We start from the raw sequence: 26,795 nt of genomic DNA, 5'->3' as shown, positions 1-26,795 counted from the left end.
CCCAAGGGTCTTATCTGACCCCGAGGCTAAGGGCAGGGGCTTGCTGGGGATACCCTGCCAGAGGAAGCCACTGGGATGAGCCGCTGGGGACAACCCAAGCGGGACGGAGTGTGGCCAGGAGGGGGTGCCATCCTAGCCCGGATGGCCGATGACTGCTGGCCCTACCCGGCGGGCTGCAAATGTGACTCCCTCGGGTGTGGGGTGGGTCGGTGGGCCCAGGGAGCCCCTGGGGGTGGGCGTGGGGGCCGCTGGGCGCGGGCGGCCCGGGCTCTAATCCCCAGCAGCTGCCGTTTCCCTCGGATCGATTCCCCTTCTCACTTTTTTTTCAGCTGCTGGTTCCGTGGCTCGGATCGATGGAGCCGCCTCCCCCGCCCCTCTGAGCTTCCTCTCCCTGCTGCTCATTAGCGCCCCGATTAATCAGCCCCCCCCCTTTTCTCTGGGGGACACATGCTTTCTTCCCTGTCAGGGCACATGCTCGCTCTCAGACAGCCCCCAGGGCCACTATCCCCTGACCCCGGGGGGCACCGAGGCAGTCCCTGGTCTGCCCACAGGGGCCCCGGCCATCTCCACCTCCAGGCCAGCTTCTAGCAAGGACCCAGTCAGGACCCGTGTGTGTGCGTGCGTGTGCTTGTGTTTCCACCCCATGTTCAGTCAAGCCCTGCATGTTCCCTCCCGACACTTGCTCTGGTCTATTCCTCATGCCCACCCCACACGCCCTCCCACCCTGTATAAGACCCCCCATTTTACACCTCCCATTTCCCTGGACGGCTCACAGGCCCTCACCCCTAACCCCAGCTCGCAGAATTCATGGATGTGGACATCTTGGGGAGGCAGCCAGCCTTTCCTCTGTCCCAGGCACTAGTGATTGAGCTCCGGGGTGGAGGAAAAATGGGGGGCAAGGGCAGCCCCCCCTTATGGCAGAGGTGGGGCGTGCGAGGTCAGGAGCCAAACTGGAGAAACCCACGGTGGGGGCGGGTGGGTAAGGGGGTCGCTGGGGCGCTGTCTACCCTCTGCCCTCACCTCATTCAAACAAGTGGCTAGAAGAGGAGAAGGAGGAAGAAAGAGTTCACAGCAGCTGCTGGGCTGAGCAGGGTGGTGGGGTCAGTGGCTGGCTGGGTGCTGGAGGGACTCGGGGAGACCAGAAATTGGGGGTTGAGTTGAGTTGACACCCCCTTCTGAGACGTGGTGGCCCCCAAGAGTGTCAGAGTCGAGGACTTTAGGGGGGTCACAGTCCTCCCTGAGTGGCCTGGGAGTGGGGCCAGGTGAGGAGAACCCCAGAAGTGTCCAGGGCATCAAAGAGTTTTAGGGGGCAACCCCCGAGCAAGGTCTTGGGCAGGGGTGGGGTGGGGTGCCCCTCCTGGGTGGGTCCGGTGCCCGCTCTGCCTGGCCCCACCGGGTGAACCGCTGTTGACACGTCTTGAATTATTAAGCGCGGGGTGGGCTCCGGGAGCACATGCTGAGCGGCGTGGCGGAGCGGCACTCTCTCCCTCGCTCACTCGCTCGCTCGCAGGGACACACGCAGGGGCTGACAGCTGTGCTGGTGCTGATAAGGGAAGCCACAAGGAGACGATCGAGGAGAGAGACAAGCGGCGGCGGCAGCAGCGGGCGGCAGCGGCGGCGGGAGCGGCTGCGAGTGGGAGTGACGCCCCCCACCCGGGCCCCCACCCCAGCCCTGTCCTCCTCTCGCTTTGCCCCGAGTTTAGAAGAGCGAGCAGCTGCCGCTGCCGCCACCACCACTGCTCCGGAGGGCACCGGTGTGGGGGGGCGGGGGCTGTTGGCCAGGGAGGGGACAGGACAGGGCGGCTTCGGCCAGTCCCAGCAGCCGGGGGGACAGATGCCGATCGAGATCGTGTGCAAAATCAAATTTGCAGAGGAGGATGTGAAACCCAAGGAGAAGGAAGCAGGGGATGAGCAGAGCCTGCTGGGGGCAGCACGGGGGGCAGCAGCCCCCCGAGACCTGGCCACCTTCGCCGGCACCAGCACCCTGCACGGGTTGGGCCGGGCTTGTGGCCCAGGACCCCGTGGACTGCGCCGGACCCTATGGGCACTGGCCCTCCTCACCTCCCTGGCTGCTTTCCTGTACCAGGCAGCTGGCCTGGCCCGGGGCTACCTGACCCGGCCTCACCTGGTAGCCGTGGACCCCGCTGTCCCAGCCCCTGTGGCCGGCTTCCCGGCGGTCACCCTCTGCAATATCAACCGCTTCCGCCACTCAGCCCTCAGCGATGCTGATATCTTCCACCTGGCCAATCTCACAGGGCTGCCCCCCAAGGACCGGGACGGGCACCGAGCTGCCGGCCTGCGCTACCCGGAGCCCGACATGGTGGACATCCTCAACCGCACTGGCCACCAGCTTGCTGACATGCTCAAGAGCTGCAACTTCAGTGGCCACCGCTGCTCTGCCAGCAACTTCTCCGTGGTGAGTCCTGCCAGCTGGCCCGCCCTGGCCAGTGGTGGCCGGAGGCTGGCAGGGGTGGGTGGGGGCAGGAAGGGTATACGGGGCACCCTCAGCAGGGTTTCCCCTCTTTCCACCACCAGAGGCAGGCCTCAGGTCTCCCCGGAGCCCCGTGTTTCCCACTGGTTTCCTAGCCACTGAGCAGGGAGGGGATGCTCACAGGCAGGCTCTTACCCTGGCGCTGTGGAGGTGACAAGTCCCTCTTGTCTCTGCTGCAGTGGCCAGGTCTGGGGCTGGGGTCCTGCTGTGATCCTGGGGCTCCAGAGGCTGGCTCAGCTTGCTGGGAACGCTTGCATCAGGCCCAGGCTGGACCAATTGAGCCCCTACTTTTTCTCTTGCTCCCTTTTTCTTCTCTGGCTACTGAAGTCTTTTCCCTCTGGAGCAAGGGTGAAGAGAGTGGGGCCCAGAGTGGGGGGTGGGCTCCAAGCTGCCTCCTTGGTGAGCTGGCCCAAACGGCTGGCTGGCTAGAGCCGGTCTCAGTGGACACTGAGTGCCACTGTGTCTCTCTCACACACACACACCCTTTCAGAGCCCCTCACACATCTCCCTTTCATGAGACCCCTCCCTCTCCCCTCAGGCCGGCTCTGGCTCTTCCACTGAGAATCCCTCATGCCTTTCCTTGTGCCTGTCTGCCCTTCCTTGCAGTCAGCGCACACAGGTACACACACAAACACATACACACATGCACATGCCCATACCCGCAGGCTGCTCCTGTACCCCACTCCTACCAGAACACTCATGTGCACGCCCCAGTCCCTCAGTACTGAACCCACATCCTGGCTTGAAGCTGCCCAGAGCAGGGGTCACGCTGGGCTTGCTTGCACCCCTGTGGAGACCCAGCAATTGTGTTCACTCCTGGGTCCCCATGCCTCCTAGGTACATCCCCAGGAGAACAGTGTCAGCTAAAGCAACCTTCATGGGCACATTTTCCCCACAGGTGTGAATCAGAGGATGTCTAGTATACTCAGTCAGTATTTTATTGGTCCCCCAATCTCAAGGAAGCTCTTTTCTAGCTCTCTGGGCCCTTTTCTGACAGTGGACACTGGTGCTATGCACGCATGCGTGCATTCTCCATCTCCTCACCACTGCCCTGTGGGTGTAAACACAAGGCATCAACTTGGACAACTCGGCCCTACCTTCAAGCGCCCACCACAGAGATACGGGGCTTTCACACTAGTATTCCAGTTTCTTCTCATTTTCATTCACTTACTGCCTTGGTCTCACCAGAAGAGCATGCTCCAGCTAGTGCTCCCAGACACACTTACACATGCCTCCTGACACGGAGTGGGTGCAAATGCAGAAAGAGGCATGAGGAAGAGATGTATGCTCAGAGAGGGGCACCGGCCTTCCATCCAGACACACCTACTCTTGTAGGAAAAATCACTGCTCTCTTAGGGCTGCAGTGATAGCACAACAGGTAGGGTGTTTGCCTTGTATGCGGTCAACCTAGGTTCTGTCTCTGGCATCCCTTATGGTCCTCAGAGCTCCACCTTAGATCCCTAAGCATGAGTCTGGAGTAAGCTCTTACATAGCCTGGTGTGGCCCCCAAACAAAAATAGAATAAAATAAAATAAAATCACCGCTTTCTAAGCCAGTATCTTTCAGGGAGGAGATGGGCTGTTGAGGGTGAATGTGGTCTTTCTGATCCTCGGAGACCCAGTGGGATCATTGGGATGGAAGTCAAAGGGTAGCTCTGTATGCAGCTGAGCCAAGATACAGAGCCAAATAGCTTGAAGGGCTGTGCCAAGGCCCCCACTGCACCCCTGCCTCTGGCCCTTTGAAAGTGGAAGCATGAGGAAAGCTCCCTGGGATGAAGAGGTGGAGAAGGAAGAGAAAGAGGGGAGGGATGCAGGGTTCCCTATCTACACTTTGTGAGAAGAGCTGCCCAAAGTGATGGAGCAGGGAGCCCTAGATCAAGGCTAGCCAGTCCCTCTGGGCCTGGCGGGGCAGGGGTAAGGGCAGAATTTCCCACTGTCCCTTTCTTTCCTGGAGCTGTAGAGAGAGGACAGAAGTTCCTGGGTCTCAGCTCAGGTGCTGTACCTGAGCAGAACCGGGGTGGGGGGGGGGTGTTGAAAAGCAAATCAAGCATCCAGGCTTCACATCAAGGCTCAGGGATTCCTCTAAGTGTCCTGCTCCCTGCAACCTTGACCACCCTAGACCCCCTCCCTTCTGCCTCACTGTCTTGGATCCTGGCTGGGACTCTGGGACTGCCATGCTGGACGCGCAGTGCAGTTATGGTTATCACAATGAGGATCCAAGATCCTGGGTGGTGGGGAGTCTGGGGGTGCACGAGCAAGAGGGAAATGGGGAGACAGAGGACACTGCAGGAGGGGGGGATCTCAGATGAGGGCACAAGCTAGGCAACACTCTGGCAACATGGGGGTGGGAATGGGCAGTAGAAGCAGTGGCCAGGGACCCTGGGGAGGGGGTCAGTGGTGGCGCCAGTTCTGGGGTTCTTGGTGTTTTCCATGGCTTTCCCAGTCTCCTCCTCCCCACTCCCCATTCTGCTGTGACCTTTCCTCCGGAATCCGAGTTAATAAATGTCACATTTTCCAGCCTATTTTTACTCTGGGTAATGCACCCTCCCCCAGTCCCTGCTCTCACTTTTCTTACCAACACCATCACTCTCACCCCCCACGCTCCCAAAGATTTCCCCCCCACACACTCTCCAGATCCCTCCATCCGCATCCTGGGATGCCCAGTGCTGAGGGGGTAAGCAGGGGAGGCAGACCCTTGGCACCCCCAGTGTCCCTATCCTTATGCAGCATTTCAGTATCTGGAGATGAGAGGCTGGGGACATGCCCAAGTTCAACGCAGTGAAGTGCAGGGCTAGAGATGTGCTCAACCCAAGGTTCAAGAGTTAAGCAGCCCAGCCAAGCAGTGGAGAAGTGGCAGGATTATTGCCTGCATGGTAAGGACCTGGGAGTTCAGGAGAGAGGCACTTCGGACTCGAGAGGGCTGTGAGGGTTTACGGGATGAGGCCAGCTAGGCAAGATTTGCAGAGAAGAGGGAAGAAAGGAGACAGGAGAGGGAGAGCTGGGCAGAAAGTAAGGAAGCTTCCCTCCACCTCTCTCCTTCCTTTCCTCCCTAGTTCCCTAAACCATCTACTCTACATGCCAGTGCTCCCAGACCTTTTCTGTAAGAGCCTGGAGTCTTCTTCCCCCCACTCCTCAGGGCAGCCTTTGAGCAGGGAATAGGAAAGGTGTGGGTTCTGGGTATGAATTCCTGCTTTTAGTTTTTCTGCTGCGTGGAATTTCATGACCTAGAGAATTCTGGAGTTATAAGAACGGGAAGGGATGAATCTGGAGCTTAGCGTGTGACTGCCTGGCATGGAGTGGTGCCCCTGGCATCTCTGTCTTGTTTGTTTGGGGGCAACACCTGGGCACTTACTCTGGCTCTGTGCTCTCCTGGCAGTGCTTGGGGAGGACCACATGGGGTGGTCTATCCACAAGGATAGAACTCGGATCTGGAGTGTGCCAAGCAAGTGCCCTACCTGCTGTACACTCTCTCCAGCCCTGAGCACTGCCACATCATGGTCACCTCCAACTGGTTCTCAGTAAGGCATCTAGTCTCCATCCACACCTGCTCCTTCCTGCCCCCCATGCCTTCCTGCTCTTCACTCCCAGGCCCATGTCTGGGACTTCCAGTCCCAGTACTACCGCTTTGCTTACCAATGCCCAAATACTAGCCTATGCACCAAAAGACGCCACAACCATTTCTTCAATCCCTCCAAATCTGGATCCATGGAACCCCCATGCTCATCATTATTGTATCTTACTTTGGAGCACCTGGACGTTAAGACTGTGACCAGAGGAAGAGATTTCCAGGAACAGTGGTGTGTGCTGGCTGCCATGCTGGACAGCATGGCTCTAGGTGGCCCTGGGGACAGGTTGGGATGATTTGGGCAGAACAGGGCAAAGCAAAAAAAAAAAAAAAAAATGCAGCTAACCCGACTCAAGGATCCACTGGGCAGCTATGGGCTAGGATTCAGCTTCTATCTAGTTCCAGCCTGAGGGGCCTAAGTTGACTTGAGGACAGATCCCAGATGAGGGAGGGGACCTGGGGTGACCAGGACAGCTCCTGAGCAGACACACCTCTGCTACTCTGCAGGCAGGACCCTGCCTGGTTTTTCAAAAAAGCTTGGTCCTTCCTCTTCCATTGTCCCCTGAACTGGAAAATGGTGGCAGGGGCAGGGGGAGGAGGGGGACCCCTGAGGAAGCAGAACACAGCCTCTCATGGTGGGGTCCTCGGGGTCCGAGAAGCCGCTGCAGGGACAGGTGGTCAGGGACCTTTGGGCACAGTAGCATTTTCACCCCCTTCCCTTGCGGCCCCCTCCGCGAGCGGCTGCCCCGCCGCTGGTGACTGCCGCGCCTATTAATCACTCGCCCTGTTCTCTTCCTCTCTACTAATCAGGCACAATTAGACGAGGCCTCTTCCAGCTGGGCAGTCCCCCACTCTGTCCTCCTCCCTCCTTGCCCAGCCTCGCCCCAGCCGCCTGCCAGGACAGCTCCAAGCTGAAGGAAACAGAACAGGCCCCTCTGCCCTGCCTGGCTCCCTGGCCCCCACCACTCAGGGCTCCTGCCCCCCAGCCCCCACCTGCTCCTCCGTGGATCTTGCTAGAGACTCCACAACTCCAAACCTCTCTTACTCAGGAACGTACAGGCCACTCTTTGAATGTAGAAGGGTGGGGTCCCCACTGAGGGTGACCCTGGAGACTTATCTCTCAGGGTACACAGAGCATCTGTGGGCTCTGCCCTGGGCCAATCTACTCTCAAGGAGGTAGGAGCCTTCTCTTCACCGTTGGTCCACAGTCTTCTGGGTAAGGACACTCCTGGGGAGGGTTGAGATCTATGGGGACAGGATGGGTTCTGCCCTCTTTTATGGAAGCAGGTGCTTCTTTTATTTGTTTTGGGGCCCTACCCGGCAGTGCTTCAGGGTCTGCACTCAAGGAGCATTCCTGACAGGCTCAGGGGATTCTATGGGGTGCTAGGATTGAACCAAAGCCAAGGCAAGTGCCCTGCCCATTATACTAAACTCTCTGGGCCTCAGCTGCTGCTTCTCAGCCCTAAATGTCCTCTACCACAGGCTGCCCAGGGCAGGGCTGGGCCTGGGGGTTCTTTTAATGAAAAAATTTCCTGATTTAACAAAAGCACGGGTCTCTCCCAAATGCCCCCACCCCAAAGGCCTGCTGCTCGCTGCCTCGTGTGGACTGGGGGAGGGGATCTAAGTGGTGTCGTGGTGGCCGGGCAGCCAAGGGCAGGGCAGTGAGGAGGGCGGCTGGGAGGGGCAGCCCGCTCAGCAGCCCTGCGGCCTCTTCATTAATCAGGAATCAGCCCCGAGCTGGGCTCATTATCACTCAGCTTCTCAGGGCACTGCCGGAAGATGCTGATTAGCATGGGAAGAAATGGCCCCACGCCCCCTCCAGTCCGCCCCCTTCTGCCCTGCAGTGTGCTCTTTCCTGGACCCCCCACCACTGCCCTCTGCTCCAGGGAGAAGTACGCGCCCTCTGCTGGTAGTAGATTCTGGATTGGGGGGGGGGGCACGGAAGGGACTCAGGAAATGGAGGGGCAGGGAGCGTGGGGTGGGGTGGGGTGGGTGGGAGCATGAGAAGCTCAGAGCTACTCAAGTGGCAGAGGGTAAAAGGCGGGTGAGTGACACCGGGGTGGAGGTAGAGGTCCGGGAAAGATCGGCAGGCACCCCCCCAGAATGGATGGGATGCTCAGGACTGTGATTTATCGGGATTCCCCCAGCTCTTCCAAGCTCTCCCTCCTCCTTGGAGGAGCAGCAGAGAAAGACGGTCTGGAAGCCTGGGGTTCCGCGCCAGTTTTGGGCTCAGCTTGGTGCGGGGCTCAAGGCTTGGCACCCTCCCAGATGGAGGGGAGTGGGAAAGACGGAGCCAGATGAAGGAGAGACAAGCCGTCCCGAGTGGGGTGCATTTCCCAGCAAAGTGGGGGGGCTGTCTGCATTTGTCCCCTGAGCCCCTTTCTGATCTCCCCCAAAGGTTCCCCATGCCCTTGGGACAGTCCGTGGGGCCGGAGGGGGCTCGGTGCCAGAGTAGGGCCGGGCCGGGCTGCCGCAGCGAGAGTTCAGAGCGGAGCCACGGGATGATTAAGGGGAAATGGAGGATTGATTTAGGTGGAAAGATTAAAGGAGCTAAATCCGTGGCGCTTGGCTCGGCGGTGACTAAGCGTGGACAGGATAATAGCTTACAAATGTGTGAAAGGTGTAAATACCAAACGGGAGGAGGGGCTGCAGCTCGGCGGGCTGGGGCGCTGGGCCATGAGGGACCCCCGGAAAAGTCTGAGGGCCCCTGGGGCTACTGCCCTCTAGGAGGGACCCCCCCTCCAGCAGGTTTGGATAGCCTCAGGTTCCAAAAAATCCGGTTCTGTCTTGGAAGTACCTTGGCCCGCCTGATGTGAGCCTCTGCACACCCCACTTGCACACCCCATTTCCTCCCCTCCCACTCCGAGGCTCTGAGGTCAAGGGTTCGAATCCCACCCCAAGTTCTTGCGGCTCCTGGGGCTGGCCTTGGACCACCCCGAATGCCCCCGACCAGGCCGGTGGCACCAGCGGCCTTCTCCAAGCGCCCCCGCCGCGCCGTCGGGGTTCTCGCACTAGGGCGCAAACGGCCCCGGCGATGCATACGGCGGGGTCCTCCTCCACCGAGGAAGCCTCTGGCGCCACTGTGTGCGGAGGTCACTTTGCCGAGGAGCCGAGAGCCCAGGGAATGCAAATGAGGCAAACCCAGGGAGCAGAGATGCGGAGCCCGGGGAGACGGCGGGGAGCGGGGCCCGCGCGCGGTGATGGATGCTTGCCCCGAGGGGGGTGAGCAGGCGCGTGGCGTGGCGCAGGGAGCTGGTTGGGCGCGGTCCTCGGGGGTGCATTTGCACAACCGCACCCCGCCACCTGCCCAAGCACACACAAGACTCTTGGCGAGTCCTTACAACTCAGGGCGCGCCGCTTTGCCTCCAGTGGGACCGCAAATGTCAGGGCCCAATTCAGAAGTGCCCGCCTGGGGCAGGAATGATGGGACAGAGGGCAAGGTGCTTGCCTTTACCAGCTGCCAGTCCTCACGGGTTCGATGCTGGCACACTGAGTCCCTCCAGGAGTGACCACAGAGCCCGGAGTGAGCCCGGAGCACCAGTGCTGTAGCCCAAACATATACTGGGGAGAGAGAACAGCATTCCGAACAGTAAAAGGAATTTCCCAGGCTTTAAGGTAGAAGCGAAGTGGTCCCCTAATCTTACAAGTTTTTTCTTTTTCTTTTTTTCTTTCTTTTTAAATTTACCTGAAGTCCCCTCTCTCGGGAAGCAGCTCCTTGCAGCTCCCTGCTTGGGGTATTTCACTACCCTATGACTCCACATTTTAATTAATTATTTTTATTTTTGGGCCACACCTGGTAGTGCTCAGGTGTTACTCCTGGCTCTGCGCTCAGAAATCTCTCCTGGAAGTCTGTGGGGACCAAATGGGATGCTGGAGATCAAATCTGGGTCTGTTCCAGGTAGGGAATATATATATATATATATATATATTTATATTTTTTTTTTTTTTTTTTTTGGGTTTGGGCCACACCCGGGGGTGCCCAGGGTTTACTCCTCCCTCTCTATTCAGAAATCACTCCTGGCAAGCACTGGGGACCATATGGGATGCTGGGATTCGAATCACCATTGGTCCTGGGTCAGTGCTTGCAAGGCAAATACCCTATCACTGCTATCTCTCTGGCCCCCACACCTCCACATTTTTAGATCAAACTTTCCTCCATGTCCATATCCTGCTGGACTGTCAGCACCTCTTAGTGGCCCTCAGCACTTCTTGGGAAGATCTTGGGAAAAAGAACTAGGGCGGCTCTGGGTTTGGGGCTGGGGAGTGGGAGTGGACCTGTTCAATGAGTACACCCCATATTTGGCCCTCTAGGATCTCACACCATGGCTGAGTGAACTCACCATGTAGTCAGTGTGCCTGGCAGGCCCTCTAACACAATTGCCAGAAGACTTTGCATAGTTCCACACACTGGCACTAAGGATCACATCTTAGTCACCAGCTGCTTGCCCTTGGGATTTTTATGAGTTTATGGTTTGTTTGGCTGGGTTTTTTTGTTTGTTTTGTTTTGTTTTTGTTTGTTTTTTGGGTCACACCTGGCAGCGCTCAGGGGTTACTCCTGGCTCTACACTCAGAAATCGCTCCTGGCAGGCTCGGGGGACCATATGGGATGCTGGGATTCGAACCACCGTCCTTCTGCATGCAAGGCAAACACCTTACCCCCATGCTATCTCTCCGGCCCCTGTTTTGGTTTTTTGTTTGTTTTGTTTTTTGCCATACCCAGCAGCACTCAGGGATCATTTCCACCAAGTCTCACAGGAATTCTGGAGATGTATTGTACAGGTGTGACCATGAGCAAGGCAAGCACCCTAGTGCTGTGCCTATGGAATTGAGTTTGGTGTGCTGTTCCTCATCTCACCCCACCTGCTTATTTAAGGAGCTCAGAAATTACTCCTGGTGATGCTCAGGAGACTACATGGGATGCTGGTTAGCCTTGGTCAGCCTCCTACAAGGCAAGAGCCCAACCCTCTGTACTATCCTCCTCTGGCCCCTCAATGAGCACATTTGGCTTGATTGTTTTGACGTCAGGCACAGCAGTCAGCAATGTACCAGAGTGGCTTTTTGCTCAGTTCTCAGGGCTCATACTCAGCATTGCCCCTTACTTGGAGGACAGAGTCTTTGCTTCAGCCCTTTGAGCCATCTGTGCTGCCCACAATGAGCACCTTTTTTGGCGATTGTTTTGGGGACACACCCAGCAGTGTTCAGGCTTACTCCTGCCTTGGTGTACAGGCATCACTCCTGGAGATGTTTGGGGACCCTATGTGGTGCCAAGATTCAAACCTGGGTCAGCCATGTGCAAGGCCGTTGCATTACCCAGTGTGCAATGAACACTTTCTGGGTGAATGAATGAATGAATGAATGAATGCCTCAGCAGCAAGACCAACCCCCTCCAGCTGGTCTGCTCATTCCAGCACCAAGCACTAGAACTTGTTCTTTCAGGCAGGCTGGGGGTGGTGTGAGGATCCAGGCCAGTGTTGCCTGAGCACCAATTGGAGTAGGTGTTTTGACAACCCCCTCCCCTCGTGCCCAACCCACACTGTGATCCTGAAGTCTCCTCACCCACTCTGGGCCTCCAGGATCCTGTCTGGAAACAGTGATGATAAGAGGCCTCCAGGACAAAGGAGTTAATTTATATCAAGTGCTTAGCACGCCGCTTGGCAAGAGTAAACACTAAATAAATGTTCACCATGGCAGGACAATGTACATGATCTTTTCCTCATAACACCTCCAAGGGGTGCCTGCTATTATTCCCATTTAATAGTTGAAAATGGAGGGTCAGAGAGGTTAAATGACTTTGTCTGAATCCCACACCCAGTGTGGGCCTGGCTATGTCTGGTGGGGGGCCACGTCTCTGAGGCTGGGGTTTCGCAGCCACAGAGCTCAGCCCTTAGAGATATAGCATCTCTTCCAAACTGCAGAGGAGGGAGGGGCAGGCTGCTCTGTGAGCTTAAGGCTGGGGGAGCACGGGGCTCAGTGGTGACCCAGCCTTTCTGCAGCACATTTTGTCAGAAATCTCTATTTCTAGACACATCCCTCGCCCCCACTTCCTTCCGGAGGGTCAGCCACGCATTTACTGTGAATTTTCTCGCTAATCCTCAAGAAGAGAAACTCAGTCAGCCTCTATGCAGAAACACCCCAAAGTTCAGGGGGTTAATGCATCTATCCAAGGTGATTGGGGTCACAGATGCAGGATCTTTTAGAGTGTTGCACCCAACTGTGCTCAGGGCTTTATTCATGGTTCTGCATTCAGGGATCTTTCCTGGTGGGGGCTCTGGGAACTGTATGGGATTCCGGGATCAAACCTGGGTCATCTGTGTGCAAGGTAAGCAATCCACAAGCTGTAATATCGTTCTAGCTCCAGACACAGGATTTGAGCTCTGTCCTCCTGGGCTTAAAATATGTGCCCCTGGAACTGGAACAATCGTACTGTGGTTAAGAAGCTTGCTTTGAATGCAGCCGATCCAAGTTCTGTCCTCTGTGTTCTGTTAGCTCATTGTACTCTGCCAGGAGTGATCCCAGAATGCAGAGTCAGAAGTAAGCACACTGCCAGGAATGGCCCAAAACAAACCAAAAAAGATGCTTGCCTTTTTTTTTTTTTTTTTTTTTTTTGATGCTTGCCTTTCACGTAGCTAGACTCGGGTAAATTCTGCCAGGTGTGACCACCCTGCACTACTCCATAAATAATAAGTAAAATATATGCATCTAGGGCTGGAGAGATCCTCACTGTTTTGGGTGCAGGCTTTGTGTGCAGGAGGGATTGATCCCCAGCATTGCATGATTCCCAGAGCACTCCTTGGGGATTGACGCTTGAGAATTATCAGGTGTGGATTTAAAACAAAACAAAATAATTTGTGCCCCTTTATGTGACAAAGCACAGATATTTCATTTCTTGCTTCACATTCCGCAGCCTCTTGTAGCCCAACTTGTCCTGATGCCCCCCCCCCAACAAGGAGTCTCTACCCACTTACCAAGCTGGTGGCCCGTGTCCCCTGAGACTGACAGCCACCTGCAGCATAAGCCAGGCGGGACTCTGCCCTCTGACAGATGTGGAGACAGGGCCGGAGAAGCCAATAAATCACCACTAATCGCGATTGCCCAGCTGTCAGAGGGGGTGCTGGGGCCGGGGTCTCATGTCTTCATGTCTCCAGTGGCAAAAGTAGGTGTGTGTGTGTGTGTGTGTGTGTGTGTGTGTGTGTGTGTGTGTGTGTGTGTAGGTGGCCACCAAGATTGATAGCGGAAGGGAGCTTTGTTCTTGTTTTGATTTTGCCACATTTTTTTTTGTCACCATACCTTATGGTGCTCAGGGCTGACTCCTAGTTCTGCATTCAGGGATCACTCTTTTTTTTTTTGGTTTTTGGGCCACACCCTGTGACGCTCAGGGGTTACTCCTGGCTATGCGCTCAGAAATTGCTCCTGGCTTCTTGGGGGACCATATGGGACGCTGGGGGATCGAACCGAGGTCCGTCCTAGGCTAGCGCAGGCAAGGCAGGCACCTTACCTCCAGCGCCACCACCCGGCCCCAGGGATCACTCTTGATAGTGCTCAGGGGACCATATAGGTGGCCAGGAACTGAACCCAGGTCAGCTTTGTACAAGGCAAGTGCCCTACCTTTTGTACTGTCACTCTGGCCCTGGTTTTGTTGACTTTGCCTTTTTCCACTGTGCCCCGAACTACTTTTAGGCTTTGTGAAACCTCCAGTCTCTGGGTAGGTAGTGGAGTGAGGGGTGGAGGGGGAGTGGAGAGGTGCAGCTAGGGTCCACAGTGCTTCTTTCCTATGTCCAGGGGAGGAGAGAGAAGGAAGCTTTTATTTTTTCCTTTTTCTTGGGCTACACTTAGTAGTAGGTACTCAGGGGTTACTCTTGGCTCTGCATTCCTGAATCACGAATCACTCTGGACAGTGCATTGTGCAGGGGTGGGAGGGTGACATTTGCATATGGAATATCAGAGATTGTGCAAGGCAAGTGCCCTACCCACTGTACTATCTCTCCAGCCCCAGGAGAGAATGAATCTTTGAGAATAGACACTTGGGCACACACTGAGCAAAGCTGAGGCTGAAGCTGTTCATCTCTGGGGGGCTAGGCACAGTCTGGGGTACTGAAGAAGAACCTCTTTCTTCTGGTCCACTCTGGACTCCCCACTCTGTGGGGCCCAGGGTTCATTCTAAGGGCCTTAGTGAAAGGCTAGAAAAGTGAAGTGGGAGGGGGGCTGATGGAATTTATGGGGATGAGGCTGCCACAGAAAGGAGGTGATGCAAAGGCTTTGGCAGAGCCAGGGCTCCCAGAAGGCAGAGGAGATAAAGAGCAGGCTCAGATTAGCGGTGGGATTAGCCTGGCCTCTGCTGCTCTTGGTGCTTCTTATCTCCTGCTGGCCCTGGGCCCTCCTCCCCACCAGGCCGCTCTTCCAGGCCTTGCTAATTGCCTGTTAACCCTGAGGGCTCCCCCTCTGCAGGGAGGATTGGAGGTGGGGAGAGAATGGAAGCTTGCCTGGAGCTGGAAGCTCTGGACAGATGGAACTGGGGAATGGGGGAAGCCCCGCAGCCCCCCTCAGAGAAGCAAGACCACAGCTTCCATCACTGTCTGAGCTCAGATCTGGGGGAGGAACAGAGAGACCAAAGAGGAGGAATCTTGGGGAAGGGATGGGAAGTCCCCAGGCTCAGGAAAAAAATCTAGAGGGAGACCAGAGATGGAGGCTAAGGGAGTGAGGGAAGAGACCTATAGGCAAAGGATAGAGGCCTTAGGAACTGGGGCAGGGGTGTGGGGTAGAAAGAGACAGACATTCTGAGGACAGTCCAGAAACTAGACAGGGACCAGAAAATTGACTGAGGTTGAGGGTCTGGGGGACAGGCTAGGGAGAAAGTCACAGGCAGGATCCAGGCCACAGTATGGGCTGGCAGGGTCTGAAAGGGAGTGTGGCCTGCAGAGAGAAGGTGGGGTGTACCTTGCTCAAATGCTTAGGGGCCGGAGAGATATCACAGCAGGTAGGGCACATGCCTTGCAAATGGCCCACCTAGGTTCAATTCCAGGCATTCCATATGGATGTCCTGAGCACCACCAGGATTGATTACTGAGTGAAGAGCCAGGAGTAACCCCTGAGCACCTCTACCCCCACCAAAGAAAGTTCTTGTGATGAGCCCAGGGCCAGGAAAGTGGTGACAGAGAGACATGGTGCAATTAGGCTAAGCAGGGAGTGGCAGGAGGCTGAAGTGGAATCTGTGGGCTGGGAGGTGGGTGATGTGGAAACTTTCCGGTGGCCAGGCCTGGCCTGCCCTGGCCCTGGTTTGGCCGTGGCTCCTCTACTCTTGTGCATCCGGCCTATTCTGGGCCAGTCCTCAGGGAGGGCACAGTGGACAGCTAGGGGACCTGATGGCTCCCGGTCGTGCCGTCGCCATGGAAGATGCAGCAGGCTGTGCTGCCACCAGAGTTCTGCCACTTAGGAACTGGCGGCTCTACCCATCACTGCCTGCCTGGCCCGGGGACCGTCTCCGGGGCAACGCTCAGCATTGCCCAGTCGTGGGGCCTGACCCAACTGTGCAGGCGACTCAGCCCTGCAGGCCAACCTGTCCATTCCCTGCAGAGCAGATTCATCATTCCAGACCTTCCACCCAGGGGGCCTCCACTGCCAGAGCCCTTCGAGCGAGGCCCAGCCTGCCTGGCTGGTTCTGCCCTACTCAAGGCTGGGCTTGGGGTCTTGCTGGGTGGCTGTCTCTGGGCCTCGGGGAGGGCAGAGCTGGAGACTTGATTATACTCCCAGACTGTGCTTTCTAAGTCTTTGCTTGGGCATGAGGCTATACTTGGTTTGCTGTTTGTCCTCACCCAAGTCACTTTTCCTCTCCAAGCTTCCAAGCTTCAGTCATATATTGGGCAATGATACTTTCCATATACAGATGTAAAGGAGAGAAGACAGTTAAATCACGAGCCCAGAAGAACCTACAACAGGGATAATTGTTGTGTGTGTTTTGGGGGACCTGGGGATGGTTTAGGTCACACCCAACAGCGCTCAGGCTTTATTCCTGGTTTAGGAATCACTCCTGGATGACTCTGGGGACCACATGAGATGCTGGGGATTGAACCTGGGTCAGCCACATGCATGCAAGACAAATACCCTATCTGATGTGATATCTCTCTGGCCGTGTCTGTGTGTGTGTGTGTGTGTGTGTGTGTGTGTGTGTGTGTATGTGTGTGTGTGTTAGGCCATACTTTTCAGTGCTTAGGGGTTACTCCTGGCAGGCTCTGGGGAACCATACAATATGAGGTAGATTGAACCCGGGTTGGCTGTATGCAAGACAAACATCCTACCCACTGCAATATTGCTCTGGGGCCTGATAGACCGCTTTCATTTCATCTTCCTTCTCTACTCACCCTTTCCCATTCTGTGGGTTCTGAGGTGCCAAGACCATGGAAAGGGACTCCCAGCTCCTAGGAGTCATAGGTCCATCCATGGGTGAGGCTGAGCTATGGGGAACTGACATTGCCTGAGATCAGGCCAATAATGAAGTGCTGTATCTCAATGAGGGGCGCGAGGGGTGTCATGAATGAGCAGTTCACCCCTCCCCACCCATCCCCAGTCCTTCTTGCAGCCAAGGCCTTGTTTAGTCTCTCAACTGGAGCGTAAGCACAACAGACTGCATCAGCAAAAACTGATTCCAGCATCTTCTCAGCTTAAAATAGGAAGAGGGTGGATGCTTTGAGATTTGGGGGGAAGACATATATATTCCCCTCAACTTCCTTCCCCATCCCAACTGGGTATCCTGGAGTCATGTCTATTTAGGTTCCCTTTCCAAGAACACATCATCTGAGCAAAGGCCCAGGAGGTTATTAGACATGTAGTATCTTCTGAACCTCAGTCTATGGATGAACAAATTTTATGTGCTTCATGTGCAGTCAAGTCTGAGAGCCACCATCATGGGGTTCCTGGGCAATTGTCCACCTCCCTGTGCCTCTCACCTCATCTACAGAAGGGTTGTGGGTGTGGAAGGTGTTGCCAAGAGTAGGCAAAGTGCTTGGCACTGCGCGTGGGTGGCCAAATGAAGGGTCTAAAGGGGCCAAAAGGGCCCATCCCTGCCCACTGAGGGAGGCAAGTATGTGAGGGACAAGATTCAGGGCTGGGCCCCAGGGTTAGAGAAACAGTACAGCAAGCAGGTAGGGCATTTGCCTTGCACACAGACAACCTGGATTTGGTCCCTGGGTTCCATATGGTCCCTGATCCTAGACCCCGTGATTTCTGAGTGTGGAGACAGAATAAGCCCTGAACACATCTGACTGAGTGTGGACTGGCTCATAGCAGCTAGAACCTCTCCTAGCTGAAGAGAGTCCAGAGGAGCAGGGTAGGGACCTTGGGGGATTAAGAAATCACAAACCCAGGTAGTTTGATGGTGACATCTGCATGCAAGGCAAATACCCTACCCACTGTGCTATTGCTCTGATCCTTCAAGGTGCTTGTTTTTTGTTTGTTTTTGAGCCACATCTGATGGTGCTCAGGAATTGATTACTCCTGGCTTTGTACTCAGAAATTAGTCCTGACAGGCTCAGGGCACCATATTTTTTGGGGGAGGGGGGAAGGCCATACACTGCAGTGCTCAGGGGTTACTCCTGGCTCTGCGCTCAGAAATTGCTCCTAGCAGGCTCAGGAGACCATATGGAATGCTGGGGATCGAACCCAGGTCTGCTTGGGTCAGCAACATGCAAGGCAAATGCTATCACTATGGCCCCGAGGCACCATATTGGAATGTCAAAGATTGAACTCGGGTCGACTGCATGCCAAGCAAGCACCCTACCCACTGTGCATCTCTCTGACTCTCAACACCCAAAATGATACTTGTTATGTATGTGTTTTTGGAGTCCAAGGCAGGTGGTGGAAGAATCTAGTGTTGGGGAATACAAAGGTCCATGACCTTCTGGGGGATAGAACGTGCCCACAACACTGTCCCCAATTTCTACAACTCTGAGCTCCCACTGTCCCTCTCCCTTCCGCTCATTCCCTCAGAAGCTGGGCTTACTTATATGGTCCCTTTTTCCTCTAATATGCCTCCTTCCAGTCTTTCCTGGCGGCAGTAACCAGTGTGGAAATGTTCTCAGAGAGAGGGGCGGGGGGAGCTAGGGAGAGTGATTGAGTGCGCGACCCCCTACCCCTAGGGAAGGTGCTGCCTGTGATGGATTTGACCCAGGGGCTGGTCTCTGTGGAGTGAACTTGCGTCCGCTTTTCCATCCTTCGCCCCCCAACTTGCTACAGCCTGCGGGAGCCCGCCTTATTTCTCGGGCTCCAGCGCCATCTGCTGTCCATCCTGGAGAACTCGCCTCAGAGAAAAATGGAACGGGCTGGTGCACGGTTTGCAGGTGCTGGTCTCCTTCCTGACCAGAGGCTGGGAACAAGAAATAAGCGCATTGCTTCTATGCAGCGCACAGGCGAGATGGGGTGGGAGCGATGGACGTCTATCAAGGAGAGAGATGATTAAGAACATCTCAGAGCTTGCTATGGAGAGTTTTGCAGCCAACGCTAGGCAATTCCCGCCCCCCAAGAGGGAATAGTGTGGATGTATGTTTTGATGAGTTACACTGGAAGGAGGAGCACGGAAGCTGAGATGTGTAAAATGTTTTTAGCTGCCAAAGAGATTGGACTGCGCTGGAGGAAACCCTTGCTTGGGGAAACCCTGGTTGTTCTACCAAGCACCACCAGGGGCCACTCCTGAGCACAGCCAGAATCTGAGCACAGGGGCCAGAGAGATAGCATGGAGGTAGTGCATTTGCCCTCAGAAGGAGGGTGGTTCGAATTCTGGCCTCTCATATGGTTTCCCGAGCCTGCCAGAGCAATTTTTGAGTGTAGAGCCAAAAGGAACCCCTGAGCGCTGCCGGGTGTGACCCCCCCGCACCCCCAAAATAAAAGAATCTGAGCACAGCCCGGTATGGCCAACACTCTGTGCCTCTGACCCTGCACAAAAAAAAAAAAAAAAAAAAAAAAGTTAATCGGGGTAGGAGTGCGTTCCAAGGGAAGGAACCTCATGAACAAAACTTGGTAGGAAGGCTGGTCCCTAAGTTTGTATTTGTCCATAGAAACCGGGGGGTTCAGAGTTTGCCTATTGCCCACCCAGGTATAATGCTCAGTATTCCATATGGATTGATTCTTAAGTGCAGAGCCAGGAGTAACCCCTGCATATTGCCAGACATGGTCCATCTCACACCCCAGTAAATGGACAAAAAGGAATGGGGAGATGGAACAGTGATAGAGGGAAGTGAGGAGCCTTCAGACTGTGTGTGGGGGCATTTGGCTTGAGTTTCTGGGAAATAAACTGGTGAGAAACTTGCTTAATCCACACACTGGAGCTGTGGGCATGGCCAGGAGGGAGAAGTGGGAAAAGAGGCAAGACCAGCAAGTAACTGACTGCCAAGGCCAAGTGAACTTGCCAGGTGGAAGAGGAAGGCCTCAGATTCAAGGGAGGGTGGAAGTGCATTCTATATAAATTTAGAGGACAAGTGTGCTAGAATAGCAGGCTGGGTGTTTGCCCTGTACACAGCTGATTCAGGTTCAATCTCTGGTTTACCATATGGATCCTCCCTCCTAAACCCTGCCAGAAATGTTCAGGTGTGGCTTGAAAATCAACAACATGGGGCAGGAGAGAGAGCATGGAGGTAGGGCATTTGCCTTGCATGCAGAAAGACGGTGGTTCGAATCCTGGCATTTCATATGATCCCCCGAGCCTGCCAGGAGTGATTTGTGAGCATGGAGCCAGGAGTAAACCCTGAGCGCTGCCAGGTGTGATCCAAAAACAAAACAAAACAAAACAAAAAAAAAGAAAATCAACAACATTTTTTTAAAAGAAAAGGAAAAGAGGGGCCAGAGCAATAGCACAGTGGTAGGGTGTTTGCCTTGAATGTGACTGACACAGGACAAACCTTGGTTTGATCCACAGTGTCCCATATGGTTCCCTGAGCCATGAGCAATTTCTGAGCACGTAGCCAGGAGTAACCCCGGAGTGTCACTGGGTGTGATCCAAAAACAAAAAAACAAAAAACTAAAAAAGGAAAAGAAAAGAAATACATTCAGGAATGTAATAGAAATATCTGGAACAGCTACTGGCTGGATTGAATGGATGCGTGAGGCAGAAGGAAAATTTGGGAATTTAGATGGGAGAAGTTGGGGTTTTTGTTTTTGTTTTTGGGCCACACCCGGTGGTGCTCAGGGGTTACTCCTGGCTGTCTGCTCAGAAATAGCTCCTGGCAGGCACGGGGGACCATATGGGACACCGGATTTCGAACCAACCACCTTTGGTCCTGGATCGGCTGCTTGCAAGGCAAACACCGCTGTGCTATCTCTCCGGGCCTGGGGTTTGGGGTTTTTTTTTAGTCAAAGGGGACTGAGGTGGGAAGGCTTCAAGAGTTTGGTAATTGCTATGGTAAACTGAAGGGAACTTTTTTGTTTGTTTGTTTGTTTGTTTTGTTTTGTTTTGTTTGGAGGCTATACTTGGCAATGCTTAAGGGCTACTTCACGCTCACTGCTCAGGGGGTCTCTCATGGCAGTGCAAATGTAGTGCAGGGAATGAAATCAGGATGCAAAGCCTGCACTCAATCCTTTGAGACAAATTTCTGTTCCTGGAAATGCCTGGTGTGTGCGTTTGTGTGTGTGTTGGGGAAGGGATTGGAGTCATATCTGGGTATGTTCAGACTTTACTCCTGACTCTGCTCAAGGGTCACTCACTCCTGGTGGTGGTTGGGGGACCATATTTGGTGCTGGGAATTGAACCCCGGTTCTCTGTGTGCAAGGCAAATGCCTTAACTGCTGTGCTGTCGCTCCCGGTACTTTTTAATCAGTAGAAAAGCTGGCATTTCGGAATAAAACAGGGGGTTGTGAATGTCCAGGTAGGTCTGGTGGCTCTTGTCAGGGGAGAGACAGGGAACAAAAGTCCAGGGAGTTGTCTTAGCCCCTCCTTCCACCCTCCCTTTCCCTGCCAGGTCTACACTCGCTATGGGAAGTGTTATACCTTCAATGCGGACCCACAAAACTCACTGCCCAGCCGTGCGGGGGGCATGGGCAGCGGCCTGGAGATCATGCTGGACATCCAGCAGGAGGAGTACCTACCCATCTGGAGAGAAACAAGTACGCAGGGGGGGGGGTGGGGACAGGGCCCCTGGAGGACCTGATACAGGTATCCACGGATCACATCTCCGCTTTGCAGATGAAACATCGTTTGAGGCTGGTATCCGGGTGCAGATCCATAGCCAGGACGAGCCCCCCTACATCCACCAGTTGGGCTTCGGCGTGTCCCCAGGCTTCCAGACCTTTGTGTCCTGCCAGGAGCAGCGGGTCAGATCCCAGGGTTGGGCACAGGGGACAAGTGAGGGGTGAGGGGAGGGTTCCTGGGCATGATATCGTCCATCACCTCTGCAGCTGACCTACCTGCCCCAACCCTGGGGCAACTGCCGGGCAGAGAATGGGCTCCAGGAGCCTGAGCTTCAGGGCTACTCGGCTTACAGTGTGTCTGCCTGCCGGCTGCGCTGCGAGAAGGAGGCCGTGCTGCGGCGCTGCCACTGCCGGATGGTGCACATGCCAGGTGGGCACCCCCCAGCCCTTGGGGTCACCTGCCAGGGTGCGGGAGGTGCTGGGCCAGAGTGCTGCTCCTTGGTTTAGGTAGATACATCCCTGCTAACCATATGTCATATCTCTTTGCCCCTGAGCGCTGGTGTGTGCAGTTCAATCTCTGCCCAAGTGCATTCATGCTCATTGGTGCATGTGTGGGAGCTCCGTACAAGGGCTCAGACACGGGCACGTGGCTGTGTGTATCTCTGTGTGTCTACATATATGCATGCTTTCCTTCATGTCTATAGGCAGGTGGGCATGGACTTTGAGAAGGTGGAGGAGGGAGCCATGAAGTGCTGAATAAATTTTCTCTGCTTTCAGGCAATGAGACCATCTGCCCACCCAACATTTACATCGAGTGTGCGGACCACGCACTGGGTCGGTGCCACTGTTCTTCCCCACCTCGCATTGCCCACCTGCCTCTTCATCCCTCTGTTCCCCAGGGGCCCCCTTTCATCTGTCTCTTCCTGGGGTATTCCAGGGACTATTAAGCCTTACCCCCCTTATCCCCTATCTCTGAGGAAGGATCTGAGGACCTCTATAGGTGGGGACACTTGGGTAAGTGGAGGCAGTAAGAGAGTGTTGTAGAGAACTGAGAATGAAGAAGGGAAGCATGGGGCTTCTTGGTTTAGCAGGTGCCTTATCTTCTGAGGAACCAGGGGATTTCCTCAGAGAAAAGGGAATCGACAATTCTGGCTGTCAGTGGAGCAAAGCAAACCCCAAGCCCCATGGGTCTTGCCCCATCTGCATTGCCTCATTCTTCTACTCATTCATTCATGAATTCATGCATTAATTCATTCAGTAGTTCACTCATTCACTCACACAGTCATTTTCTCAATTGCTAATCCATTCATTCACTCTGTGGGTGTTACATTCTGTGTGTTGTTGCTGGTGGACAGTGGGATCCCCCATCCCTGTAAAGGAGATGCTAGGCAATGCTGTGGAAGGCACATCTCGACATGGTTAAGGCATAGCAAGGCTGCAGCCCCACCTGAGAAAGTGCAGCAGGTTTGGAAATGAAGTACCATTCTATCTGAGACTCGAAGGAGGTACAGACTCCAGGAGAGAAGGGCAGAGAAGTCATGTTCTCCCATATGGCCAGAGGAAGTGTTTGTATCCATGCTACAGGGCAGGTGGCTGGAGAGAGCAGTGTCCCTGCAAAGCCAGGAACAGCTGCATCCAGGCCTGAAGGGGGAGTGATGAGTTGGGGTATGGGGGTGGTAGCAGGTAAGGCAAGAAGCAAGGTCAGGAGTATCTTCTGATCTGCATGCTGGGCAATGGGCATGGGCATGGAGGTAGGGAGAGCACTAACTTCTGGGGCTGTAGGGCAGAGCATCTCAGTTCAATCCCAGGGGTGCTGAAGGGGTGAGGGGAGGGTATTTAGAGAAGAAACAGGGTGGGTAAAGCTCTTGCCTTGCATACCATCAACCCTAGTTCCATTCCCAGCACTGCAGAGTCCCCTAAGCAGAGGTCTAGGAGTAAGCCCTGAGCACCACTGAGTGTGACCCAAACCCACTCTCCAAAAAGGAGCAAATGGTAAAGTAACAGGTGTATGTGTAGGATTTGATGAGCCACATGGGTGGGGAGACCCCTACATAGGAGCACTGAAGTATTTTCTTCCCTGGGTCCTGGAGAGGAGAAAGAAGAGGGTAGCTAGAGCCCAGAGAGGCATCTGTGACTCTACCTACTGATCAGAGTCAAAGGCCAAAGCCAGAGGGCAAGGTGCATGCATGTGTTTGTGTGTACATGTATGTATGTGTGTGTGTGTGTGTGTGTGTGTGTGTGTGAGAGAGAGAGAGAGAGAGAGAGAGAGAGAGAGAGAGAGAGAGAGAGAGAGAGAGAGAGAGAGAGAGAGAGTAGAGAATCCTATCTGTCCATTTGCTCTCTGGTTGTCCATCAGTCCATCCATCCACCCATGACTCGCCTATTTTTGCCAGCCTTTCCAAATCCCCATATATGGCCGAGGCCTAGTGAAGTCTGTTAATTCTAGTGTGGAGTCTGCACCTTAACCAGGAGAATCACCTGCCTCAGGGGTTGGGAATGAGAGTGATAAGCCTGTAGGGGGCGCCAGTTGGTGTCCTGCAGACAGCTCCAGGCAGTCAGGGAAGGCCCCGGGTACGAGGAGCTGCCTCAGGAGGACCCCGTATATCCTCCCGCAGTGGGGAGCTCTGAGTGTGTCCCCACAGCAACTGAACCTCTGGGTTGCAGACTCCTTGGGCGGAGGCTCCCAGGGCCCGTGTTTCTGCCCCACCCCTTGCAACCTGACCCGCTACGGGAAAGAAATCTCCATGGTCAGGATCCCTAACAGGGGCTCTGCACGCTACCTGGCGAGGAAATACAACCGCAACGAGACCTACATAAGGTATGTGTGTGAGGTGACACATGTGATGTAGGCTACATGTATGCAGCACCTGTGATGTATGTGGTATAGATAGTTTGCGTGATATGTGTGACATATGTGATGTGGTATAGGCAATGTGTGATAAAGATGGTGTGTGGTATACATGGTTAGATACATATTGTTACATGTGGTCTGTATATCTACTGCAATTTATGGTGTGTGGTAGTATATTTAGCACACACATGTATATGTGCATATAATGTTACATGTAGTATAATATTCACTGGTATATGTAGAGTGTGATATAGGTGGTACATATATGTAGTATACATTACTCACATCGCACATGTATGCATGTTGTGGTACATATATATGTACCACTTATATGTGTGTATAGGTAAGATATGGTGTATGTAGTACATATATGTGGTGTATATAAAGCCTATGTCGTGTGTAGTTATGTGGGGTGTGTGAATGGTATTTGACAATTGGTGATGGCGTCTGTGGTGTGTGAGACATAAGATGACAGCCTGGTGGAAACTGGGCACATGCTCTTCATCGAGGTTCAGACGATTCTTCAGTCAGGAACAGTTGTGGTTGTTGAAGCTGTTTACTTTTAACTCTGCCATCTGCCTGCCACCTCTGGCCAGGCTGGTGCAAAGGAAAGCAAAGGATGAGTGGAAGGAGAACTGCAGCGTGGGCAGAGGGGCAGCATAAAGCTTGGCGGCTGGGTCCTGGCCTCCTATTGGACGGTCAATACCAGACCCAGCTTGGTGTCCTGAGAGGATGTGAACCCCACATCCCAAAGTGTGCACAAGCCTGCAAACTCTTCAGTCCCAGGAAGAACTGTAATGGGAAATGGGGGAAAGGGTGAGGTACGTACTGGGCCTCAGAGGACTTTGTTGGAGTGGTGAGATGAGAGCAGTGGAGAGGGGCAGCAATGACAAGCACAGTCCCTGAGAAAGGATGCATGCAGAGGTTCCTGGGCAGATTCTCAAGTCTGTAAGAGGAACTGGGTGTGGGCTATGGGGAATAGACAGTCCCAGAAGGTTCTGGAAAGGTCTGGGGCAGGGCATTGCAAGCATTATGGCTGCTATGGAGGAGGAAGGAAACCTGTTGACTGGGCACTTAGCTACTGAGTCTTCGCTCATCCTCAGATGGGAAGCCTGTGGGAGTGTGAGCAAGATTGCCTGTACCCCAATGCAGGATGAATGGGGTCTGGGATGTCCCCCTACCAGCCTCTTCTCCTCAGACAGGCAGCCCTATACAGCTTGTACAATTTCCTGTCTCTGCAGGGAGAACTTCCTGGTCCTGGACATCTTTTTTGAAGCTCTGACCTCAGAGTCCACGGAGCAGCGAGCAGCCTATGGCCTCTCGGCCTTACTGGGTGAGACCTGGGCCTGGCCCAGCCCTGGTGTGCAAGTGCTGACCCAGTCCTCCCTCTGACCTGCTCCTATGCTCCCCAGGAGACCTCGGGGGTCAGATGGGCCTGTTCATCGGGGCCAGCCTCCTCACCCTGCTGGAGATCCTGGATTATATCTATGAGGCAAGGGGCGAACTGGAGGGGAGGCTGTGGGAGAACTCGAAAATACGCAAGGCCTGAGGAGCACAGGGAGGGGATGGAAAAGGGTGCTCAGTCAGGCCCACTCTTCTCATCCATATTTCCCGATCTTAAGGTGTCCTGGGATCGACTGAAGCGGGTATGGCGGCGCCCCAAGACTCCCTTGAGGACATCCACTGGGGGTATCTCCACTCTGGGGCTGCAGGAGCTAAAGGATCAGGTATGGCCTAGACTTCTTTGTTTTGGAGGGGGTCACATCCAGTAGTGTTCAGGGGTTACTCCTGGCTTTGTGCTCAGGGATCATTCCTGGTGATGTTGGGGAGGTATTATATGAAATGCTGGGGGATCAAAGCCAGGTTAGTTGCATGTAAAGCAAATGCCTTAGGCACAGTGTCCCTTCAGCCCTCTTCTTTTCTATACTGGTCCCTGGTTAGGATTCCTGGTTTCCCCAGAGATCCATGCTGGGGGCAGGAAGGGCTGAGGGGCACCCATGGGGCAGAGTGGTGGGAGCTACTTAAATGTTCTCTCCTTTCTCACAGAGTCCCTGCCCCAGCCGGAGCCGAGCTGAAGGTGGGGGTGCCAACAGCCTGCTTCCCAACCACCACCACCCGCACGGCCCCCCGGGGGGTCTCTTTGAAGACTTCGCCTGCTAGGATGGTGCTACATCTGAGGCCTCCCTGTATCCCTGCCTCTCCCGGGTTCCCAGGACAGAGATCCCAAGGCTGAGGGAGAAGAGGTGGTGCTCTCTGCGTGGGCAAGACCCTGTTCCTGCTCTCAGGGGCCTCTGCATGGGTCTCTGCCCACAGTTCCCGAACCCCAGGGGTGGGTGAAGAGGGAGGGGAGGCCTGCCCAACCAGGTGGGGCATCTGTACATCTGTATATATTCAGAAGCACGGGGTGGGGGTGGGGGTACAGACCTAAAAGGTGGATGGGACTATGGGGGTTCAGGGGAAGCCGTGACCCCAACCAAGGGCATGGGAGGGGTGTACTACTACATACTGAGTGGGTACTACTTCCTGCCCTCTCCAGCCCAGTTCCCCTCTGGACAGGGGAAATAGGGGGGCAGGCCTGGCTCAGCTCCCAAAGCCCATGGTAGTCCTACCCCCTCCCCCACGCCCCCTCCCAGGACACAGTCCTCAGTTGAACCTGGGGGCAGAGGAGCTGGTGGTGGCCTCAGCCTCGGGGCCTCCCTCCCTCCCTCTCATAGGGTTTTATAAAGTTCTGCCAGAGTGGGGAATAAAGAGGCATAAAGAATTCTCTGTGTGAGTGCAGTG

At 54.8% G+C, this 26,795-nt stretch overlaps 1 protein-coding gene across 1 annotated transcript; it reads left to right on the top strand.

Annotated features, from left to right (window-relative positions):
- Positions 1–1,624: 1,624 nt before the first annotated feature.
- On the top strand, positions 1,625–26,214 carry ASIC4 (acid sensing ion channel subunit family member 4). The gene is made up of 10 exons (XM_049768292.1): positions 1,625–2,416; positions 20,995–21,139; positions 21,219–21,346; positions 21,431–21,593; positions 21,941–21,997; positions 23,828–23,981; positions 25,256–25,347; positions 25,427–25,506; positions 25,637–25,741; positions 26,061–26,214. The coding sequence occupies exons 1-10, from the start codon at positions 1,835–1,837 to the stop codon at positions 26,172–26,174; spliced, it is 1,620 nt and encodes a 539-aa protein (XP_049624249.1). The 5' UTR covers positions 1,625–1,834; the 3' UTR covers positions 26,175–26,214.
- The last annotated feature ends 581 nt before the right edge of the window (positions 26,215–26,795 follow it).

The sequence above is a fragment of the Suncus etruscus genome, chromosome 2 (genome assembly GCF_024139225.1).
Source record: "Suncus etruscus isolate mSunEtr1 chromosome 2, mSunEtr1.pri.cur, whole genome shotgun sequence".
NCBI lineage: Eukaryota > Metazoa > Chordata > Mammalia > Eulipotyphla > Soricidae > Suncus > Suncus etruscus.
The sequence above is the reverse complement of the archived record's forward strand: the minus strand, read 5'-3'. Positions and strand labels throughout refer to the sequence as shown.

Coding starts and splice junctions, on each gene's coding strand:
- ASIC4 (XM_049768292.1), top strand. CDS start 1,835: ATGCCGATCGAGATCGTGTGCAAAATCAAATTTGCAGAGGAGGATGTG. Junction 21,347..21,430: donor TGTCCTGCCAGGAGCAGCGG/GTCAGATCCCAG, acceptor TCACCTCTGCAG/CTGACCTACCTGCCCCAACC. Junction 23,982..25,255: donor CGCAACGAGACCTACATAAG/GTATGTGTGTGA, acceptor CTGTCTCTGCAG/GGAGAACTTCCTGGTCCTGG.